Source organism: Saccostrea cucullata, unplaced genomic scaffold (assembly GCF_032062105.1).
Source record: "Saccostrea cucullata isolate Sc308-1 unplaced genomic scaffold, CSIRO_AGI_Scuc_v1 ctg3236, whole genome shotgun sequence".
Classification (NCBI taxonomy): Eukaryota; Metazoa; Mollusca; class Bivalvia; order Ostreida; family Ostreidae; genus Saccostrea; species Saccostrea cuccullata.
In genome coordinates, this window is record NW_026917866.1 from 47487 (window position 1) to 60000 (window position 12514).

The 12514-nt window shown below is 35.1% G+C and overlaps 2 protein-coding genes across 2 annotated transcripts in view; one reads left to right on the plus strand and one right to left on the minus strand.

Annotated features, from left to right (window-relative positions):
- Nucleotides 1-551: 551 nt before the first annotated feature.
- LOC134260059 (uncharacterized) lies at nucleotides 552-1796 on the plus strand. Its single transcript, XM_062742952.1, has 2 exons — nucleotides 552-1036; nucleotides 1177-1796. The coding sequence occupies exons 1-2, from the start codon at nucleotides 601-603 to the stop codon at nucleotides 1779-1781; spliced, it is 1041 nt and encodes a 346-aa protein (XP_062598936.1). The 5' UTR covers nucleotides 552-600; the 3' UTR covers nucleotides 1782-1796.
- An 8709-nt stretch (nucleotides 1797-10505) lies between these two features.
- The window catches only part of LOC134263015 (low-density lipoprotein receptor-related protein 6-like), a 13071-nt gene continuing 11062 nt past the window's right edge, over nucleotides 10506-12514 (minus strand). Inside the window, exons 7-8 of the mRNA XM_062745656.1 lie at nucleotides 11176-11322; nucleotides 10506-10743 (exon numbers count right to left, since the gene is read on the minus strand). Of these exons, the coding sequence (XP_062601640.1) occupies nucleotides 10520-10743; nucleotides 11176-11322 (371 nt within the window). The 3' untranslated portion in view covers nucleotides 10506-10519. The remainder of the gene's footprint in view (nucleotides 10744-11175; nucleotides 11323-12514) is intronic.

The following is a 12514-nucleotide window of genomic DNA, read 5'->3' on the forward strand; positions in this document are numbered from 1 at the left end:
CAAATTTGGAATATTTTCAAGTGCAGTATTTCGTGAAATGCGCCAATCATTAAACACACGAACTGCCCTTGCTGTACTTTTCTTAGTGTTGGCAGGGGTTGTCACAGAGTTTAGTTCATCCAAATCTTCGTCTTTGACTGAATTTCCGAATCCCAACGAATTCTCTGAATGGTAGTTACTTCCATGTTAGAATGGCTGGGTCCCGTTTCTCCACTCTCAGACTGATATCCAAGGTCAAAAGTCATATCCGCAAAATTAGATATCATGCACTCTGACTTAATGTAGTCCAGTTCTATACGATCGGTGATTTTACTTAATGTAAAGTTTTCATTGTCATCCCCAAGTTCATCGTCCAAAACTGGCAAAAGTTCCATGAAATCAAGATCGTCAACCTCCATGGTGTTTCTTAACTTAACTGCGCGCTTGACACCAAATTTGAATCACGTGATCATTTGAAAGAGGTTCCCCATGAGGTTAAACTTTCGATAATTCTTACATTTATCGCACTTTTTAAAAACATTTACTCAAAAGTTCAATCAAAGTTTTTTTGACCTTAGATTTCAGTCTGAGAGTGGAGAAACGGAACCAAGCCATTCTAACATGGAAGTAACTACCATTCAGAATACGTGTACTCTTTCAGAGAATTCGTTGAGATTCGGAAATCCAGTCAAAGACGAAGATTTGGATGAACTAATCTCCGGGACAACCCCTGCCAACACTAAGAAAAGTACAGCAAAGGCAGTTCGTGTGTTTAATGATTGGCGCATTTCACGAAATACTGCACTTGAAAATATTCCAAATTTGGACCATTTTTCCGTGGATGACATAAACAGATGGCTCTCGAGGTTCATAGTTGAAGTAAGGAAACGTGATGGGGATTTTTACCCTCCTAAATCACTCTACCTTTTAACAACGGGTATTCTGCGCTACATGCGAGAAAACGGAAATACTCTGAACTTTATGAACGAAAAGGATGACCGTTTTATCAGATTTCGACGGAGCCTTGACGCCCAGATGAAGTTTTTAACATCTAAAGGTTATGTACATATTCATGGAAACTTTATTTATTTAAAATGTTTTGTCAATCAGTCCTTTGCTTCTTTCTCTCTCTCTCGCTCTCTCTCTATCTCTCCTTCGAATTGCCATTTTCACTGTATTGTCTGTTCGTTTTCATAGGTTATGGTTCGACTGTACGCCAAGCAGACCCAATCAGCCGCGACCAGGAAGAACGGCTTTGGACATCCGACGTTGTTGGTCATGAATCCAGTGAGACATTGCTATATGGAGTTTTTTTCTACAACTGCAAGCTATTTGGATTGAGGGGTAGAGATGAGCATCATGAACTAGATATTTCTCAGTTTGAAGTAGGCGAGGACGACATTGGCAAGTTCATACAGTTCGTGGAACGTGCAAACAAAACCTTTAAAGGTGGGTTAAAGCATCGCAATGTTGACCACAAAAACATTAAACATTATGTTACTACCGAGGACAGTGACCGAAATCTTGTCCATTTGTACACTTCTTACATTGGTCTAATTGGTGACAAAGATGGAAAATTCTACAAACGCCCTATTCCTGGAACTCTCAAATTTTCCAAGCAAAATATAGGTGTGAATAGGTTTGAAAACTTGATGAAAGAAATGTGCAACAAGGCAGGATTAGAGGGAAATTTCACGAATCAGTCAAGAAAAAGAACATGTGCAACCCAGTTGTACCAGAGCGGTTTAGACGAGCAGCAAATCATGAGCAGGACCGTGCAGAGAAGTTTAAACGGTGTGTGAAAGTACAAGCGTGCGTCTAACGACCAGCCAAGAGACTTGTCAAACTCGAACCACCTTGTTCCAAAAAAGTGAAAATTGTTGAAGATTCGTCTTTGTGTGTTCAAAATGCTACATGCAGTTCCGGTAAAGAAAATCATAATGTGGATGTGAAATCGAGCTTGCCAAGTCTCCCAACTTCCGGTGTTGATTTGAAATGTAATGTGGGTTCTACAGAAACGTTGGCAACAGAGATTCTGAACCAGTTGAAAAGTGGATTTAATCAGTGTAGTTTCACTTTTAATTTTGGAAGTTAATAATCATGTTCAGGCATACTTAGATTTGTTTGGACTGTAAACAAATTTAGATAAATTTGTTTATCAGTGATACAATTGCTTTATTTTGTTAATTTTAATTAATAAAGACACCCTGATTTGCTTTATTTTTATAGCATGGATTATTGAAAAGAAATTATACCATGGAAGCCATGGTATAACTGCAACAATGTGAAATTATACCATGGTGTATGGGGATTTATACACAAATGCCTATAACATAGGGGCAATGGAAGTATCATGGGTTAATACGGAATTATAGTTAAGAACTTTTCATGGTTCATAAATAAAAATATGAATGTAAAGGTGTCTCAAATTTTTTAGTACCTGGTATGTCATTATTTTCCTCTAAATTATTACTTATCTAGAAAATAACCCAAGCTTAGGCCACACCAATAAAATTTCTTGTCCGTCGGACCCGTGCACTCGTATTTAAACAGAGCTATACAAATAATATTAATTTAAATTTCCCGCACCATTGGAATTTCGTGCCATTTTCTGTTCAATCTCCGCTCTATCTATCGTATTTTTAATCTGCAAATCATAAAAAAATAATTGTCCGTTCAAATTTTTTCACGCTCCGCCTATAAAATTGTCTACAAAAAAGTAATAATATTATTATTTAACCGCTAACCCGCTCGTCTTTTTTCCTCAAATGTCCGACGAACAAGAAATTAAATTGGAGCGGCCTTACATGGATTATTCTAAATTAAAACAGGGAAGGTGTTGAGAATTTCAGACAAGAGGCCCATGGACCTTGTAGGTCACCTGAGAATCATGCAACATTTTTCAAATGATAGAATTTCTTTCGTGTTTTAAGGTAGATGCTATGGCATTCACAAGTTTGAAAGAGGCTGGCACCATTGACTAATCATAACTATGAACTTGGCGATTGCTTAGTTTGGTTACGTAAAGGGATTGGGTGGTCGTTTCCATTTTTAGACTATTTCAAACTCCTTTAGAAGAAGAGCTCCATATAAAGATAAACAAAAATAGTCAAATTTTAAAACTAATATGTATGAAATTTTTCTTTGTCAAATGATAGGTGACAGCTAAAGATATCATATCCAAAAATTTAAGTTATATCTGGTGGTTCATTGCACAATTTCTGAAAAGGCACACTTGCTTATAAAAAATGTTTCAATTTTAAATCCATTTTCAGTATATAAGTAGAGCCCCCCCCCCATGGTATCCCTGACCCAGGGGCCTGGAAATTCACAATTCTGGAAGAAGAACCCTTGCACATCATAACTATATGGGTAGTTCATCTGCTTTTCACCCGGAAGCAAAGAAGAAAATTTTCAATGAATATATTTTCACTATATAGTCATTATAGAGCCCCGCCCTAACACCAGAACCCCTGACCCTGGGGCCATGAAATTCACAATTTTGGTGGAAGCATTCTTGCTCATCATGACTATGTACTTAGTTAGTTTAATTAATTCCTAGGAGGACAGAAGAGGATTTTCAAAGAATTAATGCATTTTTCACTATATAATCAATAGAGCCCCGCCCTAACACCAGAATCCCTGACCCAGGGGCCAAAAAATTCACAATTTTAAAAAAAGGCACTCTTACTCATCATAATTACATGTATGTACAAAGTTATTTTAATTAATACCCAGAAGCAGAGAGGAGGATTTTCAAAGAATTAATGCATTTTCACTTTATAATCAATAGAGCCCAGCCCTAACACCAGAGCCCCTGACCCTGGGACCCTAAGAAGAGGCACTATTGCTCATCATAACTATGTACTAATTTAGTTTATTTAATTCTCAGGAGCAAAGAAGATTTTCAAAGAAATAATGCATTTTCACTATATAATCAATATTGCCCCGCCCTAGTGGGGCCATGAATTTCACAATTTTGGTAGAGGACTCAATGCTGATAATAATCATGCCAACAGTTTGACTGCTTGATGTCCAGGAGTAAAGAAAAGATTTTTAAAGATTGCACTAATTTTAGTGGTTTTGGTCCCACTCCGCAGGCCCCAGGGAGGCCGGGACCATGAAATTCATAAATTTTGTTCCCCTTCACCCATAGATGCTATATGCCAAAATTGGTTGAAATTGGTTAAGTTGTTTCAGAGAAGAAGCTTAAAATGTGCCCAGTGAGCCTACTCTTTTTCGAACTCCAGAGAAACGATCTTTTACGTGCCAAGAGGTTTGTTATCATTAAGCAACATTTAACGCCCCGTCAGACGGACTTCCCCCCAAATTCAAAATTAGCGAAATGACACGCCCCAAATAAATTCCAAATTCCAAGTTTATGAAACCTCCACTAAGTAAATTCAAAGTCCTCGGTATATAGTATATAAATTGTATATTCCCTAAATAATTTTTAAAAAAATCAATATGATACCTCCCCCCAAGTAAATTTCTACTTCTGTTAATATGATACCCAATTTGATACATTTAGATATTGTGTTACTTTGATGAATACGAAAAACTGGTTTAAATCTTTGATAATTTTTGTAAATAAGAATTTTTCCAGAAAACATTTTCAAGGCTTAAAAGGCGTCAAAAATGATGGTGATATTGCTATTAGGTAAAGAAATCAAATGATCTATAATATGGAATATATTTTTCACACAATATTTTTATGATAAAAATTAAATTATTAAAAAAATGTGGTTTTCCAGTGCGCCACATAAAGATAAAATCTTGGATTTCCATTTGAATTCAGCCACCTACTTAAATAAAATTAAACATCATCCAAAAAACTCAATGATTTCTTAGAATTTGTGATTTTAAATTTACTCATCAAAGTACTTGAAATTAGATAAACCAAGAGGGGTATATTTTTATATTAAATGATATATTATTTTTGAAAAGAAACACATACTAGTATTAACAAATTAGGTCCATCTTTTTAGCATTGGAGTTTGAGTACAATTAAGAGTCTTAATCATTTCTTAGTGTCACAAATTGCTAAAAGGGGGTTATATATGATATTAAACAAGTTTGTTTTTTTGTAAGTTTATGACTAAAAGGTAACCAGCATAGACCGTTTCTTTCATTATGGTCATTGCAATGATCGGTGTTCTTCAAGAACAACTTAATTCTTTTTCATCATATGCATTTTTTTTATGTTTCAAAAAAAAAAACAAAAAAAAAACAACATAATAAACCTGTTAAAACACTCTATAATAGGGGTCGTTAATTAATTATACTGAAGATCACAATATTCATTCGACATTACAAAGGGCTTTCGCAAAGATTTAAGATACCGACACTTTTATTGGAAATCCTTTCATATAACATGTATAAGGAAAAAGACAAAATAAACTCTCATCTAAGATATTATCTCCTAATTGAAATGCGATGTATATGCATGTCAATATCAACCGTATCTGACATATTTCATCATTTTCCTCAGTCTCTGTATTGATTTATATTATTCTATTTTAAGTGGATGCTTTTGTTTGCACTTTGCGATTTCGACATTTTGAAAGATTTTGTGCAGAGAATTGCAGGTCAATATTTTAGTAAAACGTGATATTATAGTTGGCATTAGAAATTCATTTCGTAATGTATATTCCTGCTATTATATCAGAAACAACGGGATTTATTTTTGTATTTTAACTGGACATTTATCTTATTTATAGAAACTTGATTCTTTTAAAGACTGTGTGAAGAGAATATATTTTTTAATTCTGATAACTGATATACGAGTTCGTTTTGAAACAAAGAATTCATCTGATATTTAAGAAATTAACATGTCATGCCACACAAGCAGAAATATATACTATTAGGCATCTATACACAGTTCTGTCTTTATATTCGCATTCAACTTTGTTGATAACAGTTCTGATAGCTATCGGTGCCTTTTTTCCTCTGAAATTATTATCAGCCGCTCTTATTGCTTATATAGCCGACATTTCGAAATCATTGAAATAATTTTCATTTCACAATCGCTTACAGAATTGACATTTCGAAATGTATGATATAAAGTACGTTAATAAAATGTATCTAACTATGAAAAATTTATAGTCCTTATCAGTCATGAAGGAAAAAATGATCTGATCCTTCTAATTATAGAAAAAGAACTTAACTGAATGCCCTGGGGCCCATTTTACAAAGTAATTTACGACTATTTCAGATTATTATACAATTTTGCAAAATTGATAATTATCTTAGAAATTATCTGTGTAAAAATATCTTACCACATTCGTTTTAAAAAGTTTTTAAAAAAATTTCGATATGATGTTAATTAAAAAGTTATATAAAGAATTAAATCGTAAGTCTTTTGGTAAAACGGGCCCCTGGTTTTCTTAAATACATTTAGCTGATGAAAACATTAAATTGATGCTCAAAAATGTTGCTCAATGGGTAGGGAACAGATTCGGACAGTGAGTGTGCTTCATGTCGGCCATGACGTCACTGTACCTAGGTGTACGTCAGTGTTTCATTTTCAATTCAGAAATTAGAAAATACTTCAAGCACAGTGTCGTTAGCTTATTCAATGTTGAATTGGAAGTATCTGCCCTAAATTTCATTAATTGCTTAATTTTTATTTCATCTACTTTTACTTATCTAATTATCAATGGATCTAGTTGAAACAAGCAGATATGACTAAGTATTCCTTCATAAATTGTATCAAGATGATTGTTATTTAAATGAACAGCTTTCTCCATGAAAAAAATATAAATGTTATTGAAAGAGTCCAGTATGTACCTCCAACCTGGAAATAAGTTTAGTATGTATTCAAAATGTTCTGAAGAATTATCACATTTCACGATAAAAGAAAACAGACTAAACATATGTACCAATAACGTCTGACCTAATTTTTTAAAAAGTGTTTTTCACAAATTTTATTTAGTGATAGACACTTTTGTCATGATTTCAAACCCATGAAAAATCAGCAAAAATTATTATTCTTTGATTGCAAAGACTACCAAAAATTTCAAATTTAGTGCAAAAAATAGTACAGAAACTTAGTTATTAATCAAAATACTGAAAGCACTCATGGGAGTTGAACATGGTATAAAAAAATCTTTGATCGGAAGGTTAAGTGAGTGAACAATATTATTATTTCAAATACAGACAACTGTTTCAGATTTTTTGAGTTGCAACAATCTTAAAGACATTCAGAGACATTGAATAGACATTGAATAGCAAAAAAAAAAAAATGCATGGGCCATAATGCTTGCCTGCCTACATTAGTCCCTTTTTTATACCCCATGCTTGAAAAGTGGGAGGGTATTTATTAATCGGGATTTCCGTCCATCTGTTTGTTACGCTTAAGGTATACCCATCTCTTATCCGCAACTCCACTTTCACCACTGAACGAAATTTTCATAGAATCTTTATTACATATTGCCGTTGTGACCTTCCATTACTTTTTCAACCTATATTTTCATTTCCTATATTTCAATCCACATATTTTGGATTTTCCATTGCAAGACATGGACACTGCCATTATATTTATGTTAGAGGCGGTTAATCATTTATATAATTCACTGCTCATAGTCTTCAAATTAGTAATATATTTTTCCTTGGCACCTTTACCCATGTGTTTTGAAAATTTCAGTTTCGCAGGAATAATATCAATGTTATGTTGATAAAATGTGAATTTTCACACAGCATCCTTTCAAGAGCTAACAGGTTTGTTATATAAAACTTCTCTGTGAATATAAATGTATTTCAATTACAGAAACATTATACATGGAGTACGTCAGAACTTAATCTTTTTTAATATTGTGAAGAAAAAAGCAATACCAAGTCAAAAACAAATATTTAATGACCAAACATAAAAACAGTGGTATATGTGAGAGTTTGTGTGCGTACAAATTATCTAGTATGTAAATGAGGTTTTCCTTTTATTAAAAAAAATATACTTCATTTTGTTGTTTTTTATCGCGAATTTACGAAAACATCGGTGTCCGTTTTTGGTTTTAACATTTATAACAGAGTACTAGATTTACAGCTTTTGGCAGGTGATACTGCTGATTTAGTAATAAATACGCATGTTTCCTAAAGTTTTATGCATTAATGAATTCTTTTAAACCAAGAAAATGTTCATGAAAAGTTTGAATAAATTTCGTGCACCGATAAAAAAGAAATTGCTAAAAACCTGGGACCGTCGGGCGTCGGGAAGACTAGATTTACCGCTTGCCGTCAGTATATAGAATTGTCGTTTATATCTCTTTCAGTGTATGACGCTACACTGAAAATATTTTAATGAGTTCCATTACGAAAAACTTTTGAGGTTCTTTATAATTTAGTTTTACTTTGAAGGAAATCTAATATTCAAAATATTAAGATGACTTTATCATTACATTTACTTACATTTCAAATTATGAAAATTAGATCAATTCAGGAGAAAATGACATGAACTATTTGTGGTGGATGTTTATGCCTGTTTCTGTTGAATATCATCGGAGTAAATCGGTCGACACAGTAGCCTCGCTTTCGGCTCTACATAATCAACACAAATTACTGCGCATGTTAAATGCTTGATGACCATGGGAGATTGAACATAGTTCAACTCCCAAAATGGAAAGAATAAAACAAGCAATGCCAGCATTGTATATTTATAGGGGAAATATATAGAAAATACATGAATATCAGGATCTGATTATATAATATAGTTCTTGTCTAATGTATTAACTTAAATAAATATAATATGTTTATCATTTTTAGCTCACCTGAGCCGAAGGCTCAAGTGAGCTTTTCTGATCACATTTTGTCCGTCGTCCGTCCGTCTGTCCGTCCGTCCGTCCGTCTGTAAACTTTTCACATTTTCGACTTCTTCTCAAGAACCAATGGGCCAATTTTAACCAAACTTGGTACAAAGCATCCTTGGGTAAAGGGGAGTTTAAATTATTAAAATGAAGGGCCAAGTCCCCTTACAAGGGGAGATAATCAAGAAAAGACAAAAATAGGGTGGGGTCACTAAAAAATCTTCTTCTCAAGAACCACTGGGCCAGGAAAGCTGAAACTTATGTGGAAGCATCCTTGGGTAGTGTAGATATTAAATTGTTAAAATCATGACCCCCCTGGGGTAGGGCGGGGCCACAATATGAAAACCAAGTTTTACATAGAAATATATAGAACAAATCTTTAAAAATCTTCTTCTCAAGAACCACTGGGTCAGGAAAGCTGAAACTTATGTGGAAGCATCCTTGGGTAGTGTAAATATTAAATTGTTAAAATCATGACCCCCGGGGGTAGGGCGGGGCCACAATAGGGAATCCAAGTTTTACATAGAAATATATAGAACAAATCTTTAAAAATCTTCTTCTCAAGAACCACTGGGCCAGGAAAGCTGAAACTTATGTGGAAGCATCCTTGGGTAGTGTAAATATTAAATTGTTAAAATCATGACCCCCGGGGGTAGGGTGGGGCCACAATAGGGAATCCAAGTTTTACATAGAAATATATAGAACAAATCTTTAAAAATCTTCTTCTCAAGAACCACTGGGCCAGGAAAGCTGAAACTTATGTGGAAGCATCCTTGGGTAGTGTAGATATTAAATTGTTAAAATCATGACCCCCGGGGGTAGGGTGGGGCCACAATAGGGAATCCAAGTTTTACATAGAAATATATAGAACAAATCTTTAAAAATCTTCTCCTCAAGAACCACTGGGCCAGGAATGCTGAAACTTATGTGGGAGCATCTTGGGTGGTGTATATATTAAATTGTTAAAATAGTGACCCCCGGGGGTAGGGTGGGGCCACAATAGGGAATCCAAGTTTTACATAGAAATATATAGAACAAATCTTTAAAAATCTTCTCCTCAAGAACCACTGGGCCAGGAAAGCTGAAACTTATGTGGAAGCATCCTTGGGTAGTGTAGATGTTAAATTGTTAAAATCATGACCCCTGGGGGTGGGGCGGGGCCACAATAGGGAATCCAAGTTTTACATAGAAATATGTAGAACAAATCTTTAAAAAATCTTCTTCTCAAGAACCACTGGGCCAGGAAAGCTGAAACTAATGTGGAAGCATCCTTGGGTAGTGTAGATTCTAAAGTTTTAAAATAAAAAAGGGAAGGGGGTTGTTGGGCATGATAGGTATAGCAAGAGGGGGAATCTGGTAAAGATCTGCCTCACCCAAGTTACTCAGGTGAGCGATGTGGCCCATGGGCCTCTTGTTTATAATATGTACACACCGCTTCAAATTATAACACAGTGTCAACTCTGAACAAGGACAAAAAAAAAAAATAAAATCCCCTTGTTCCAATGAAAGGATCAGTCAAATTTTGTTCAAACTGTCTGAACATAATTAGCAATAAAATAACAAACAAGATTTCATTCATTGTGAACATTTTCAAAGAAACTGATGTATTGTGCTATTGTTATTTTCTTGTTCGGATGCATCAACTGACACATTCGGTCGCGTAAATGATTTCAATCGTACGCCAGCTAGATGATATTCGAGCTATCGTTCGATGCCATTAAAAGTAGAAAGAGTTGCAACATTTATTGACGTATGTTACGACGAACCATCATTTGAGAGGAAAGAAAATCTTCTCCTGAAGTTATGTGAGGAAGCCAGATGTTCCTCCATCGTGGAGACCCGTAAACACCGTTCAGATATGAAGTGGTTCGATCCCCCACCCACCATCCTCCTTCAGTGAAATCGTGAAAAAAGGATTCCGACTCCTCAACGTTATGATCTGGTGTTTTAAATATCAGACGATTTCCTAAAAATAACAATAAATGTGAAATGGTTTAGTAAATATTGGAAACTGGATCCTTGTTAGAATTCAACAGGCAACTAATGTAAAAGGTAATATTCAGAACTCGAACATGTAGATTATTATATACATGCATATATAGTAAAATATGAAAAAGCATCAATTTTGCTATATCTTTCTCAGTATTTTTCAATTTATCTGATTTTCATGGCACAGCAAAGGTATATCATAATCTTACAAAGGATCATTCCTTGTAATGAGACACAATGATCCCTACCGAAAAAGTATGAAGATTGAAGCATTTTAGCTGTAACAAGGTTTTCCCTTCATATATTTTTTAATAAAAATAAGTGTAGCTATAACGAATATATTTTGGACACATCTTTTAAATGCATCAGTTGAATTGAATACAAGTGACATTATCGTTGTATGACTTACGTTTCTGATCCCTTATGACAAATGCCTTAAGGTCCATTGGCGTCAGGGTGAATTCAGTGGTATGTAAAAGCTCAGCGTTATCTTTAAGGTTTTTGTTTATTCTCCCAATGGAAGAATCTCTCCAGTCACTCCAATACAAATAATCTCCTAAAACATTGATGTCTGAGTGAAAATTAAAAGTAAAACTTAAAGATAACAATGAGTGACTTTGCAATTCGTAAATTGAAAAGAGGCCCAGGGGCCACAGCGCTCACCTGAGCACATCGGGCTTGAATTTACTCCCCCCCCCCTTCCAGGCATTCATCATTTGAACAAACTAGAATCTACACTACCTGAGGATGATTCCATATAAATACCCCGGGTATCACTAATCATAGCTTTGAAGTACTTGAAAACAAGATTTTAAAAGGTTTCCCTATATTTCCCTATGTAAAACTTGGGTCGGCCATTTTGGCCCCACCCTATCCCCAGGGCCGGGGGTCATGATTTGAAAAAACTTGAATCTACACTACCTGAGGATGATTCCACGAGTTTCATCTTTCCTGCCCCAGTAGTAATTGAGAAGGATTTTTAAAGATATTTCCTATATATTCCTATGTAAAACTTGGGTCGGCCATTTTGGCCCCACCCTTGCCCCAGGGGTCATGATTTGAACAAACTTGAATCTACAATACCTGAGGATGATTCCACATGAGTTTCATCTTTCCTGTCCTAGTGGTTCTTGAGAAGAAAATTTTTAAAGATTTTTCTTATATATTCCTATGTAAAACTAGGGTCGGCCATTTTGGCCCCATCCTTGCCCCGGGGGTCATGATTTGAACAAACTTGAATCTACACTACCTGAGAATGATTCCACATGAGTTTCATCTTTCCTAGCCCAGTGGTTCTGGAGAAGAAGATTTTTAAAGATTTTTCTTATATATTCCTATGAAAAACTTGGGTCGGCCATTTTGGCCCCACCCTTGCCCCTGGGGTCCTGATTTGAACAAACTTGAATCTACACTACCTGAGGATGATTCCACATGAGTTTCATCTTTCCTGGCCCAGTGGTTCTGGAAGAGAAGATTTTTAAAGATTTTTCTTATATATTCCTATGAAAAACTTGGGTCGGCCATTTTGGCCCCACCCTTGCCCCTGGGGTCATGATTTGAACAAACTTGAATCTACACTACCTGAGGATGATTCACATGAGTTTCATCTTTCCTGCCCCAGTGGTTCTGGAGGAGAAGATTTTTAAAGATTTTTCTTATATATTCCTATGAAAAACTTGGGTCGGCCATTTTGGCCCCACCCTTGCCCCAGGGGTCATGATTTGAACAAACTTGAATCTACACTACCT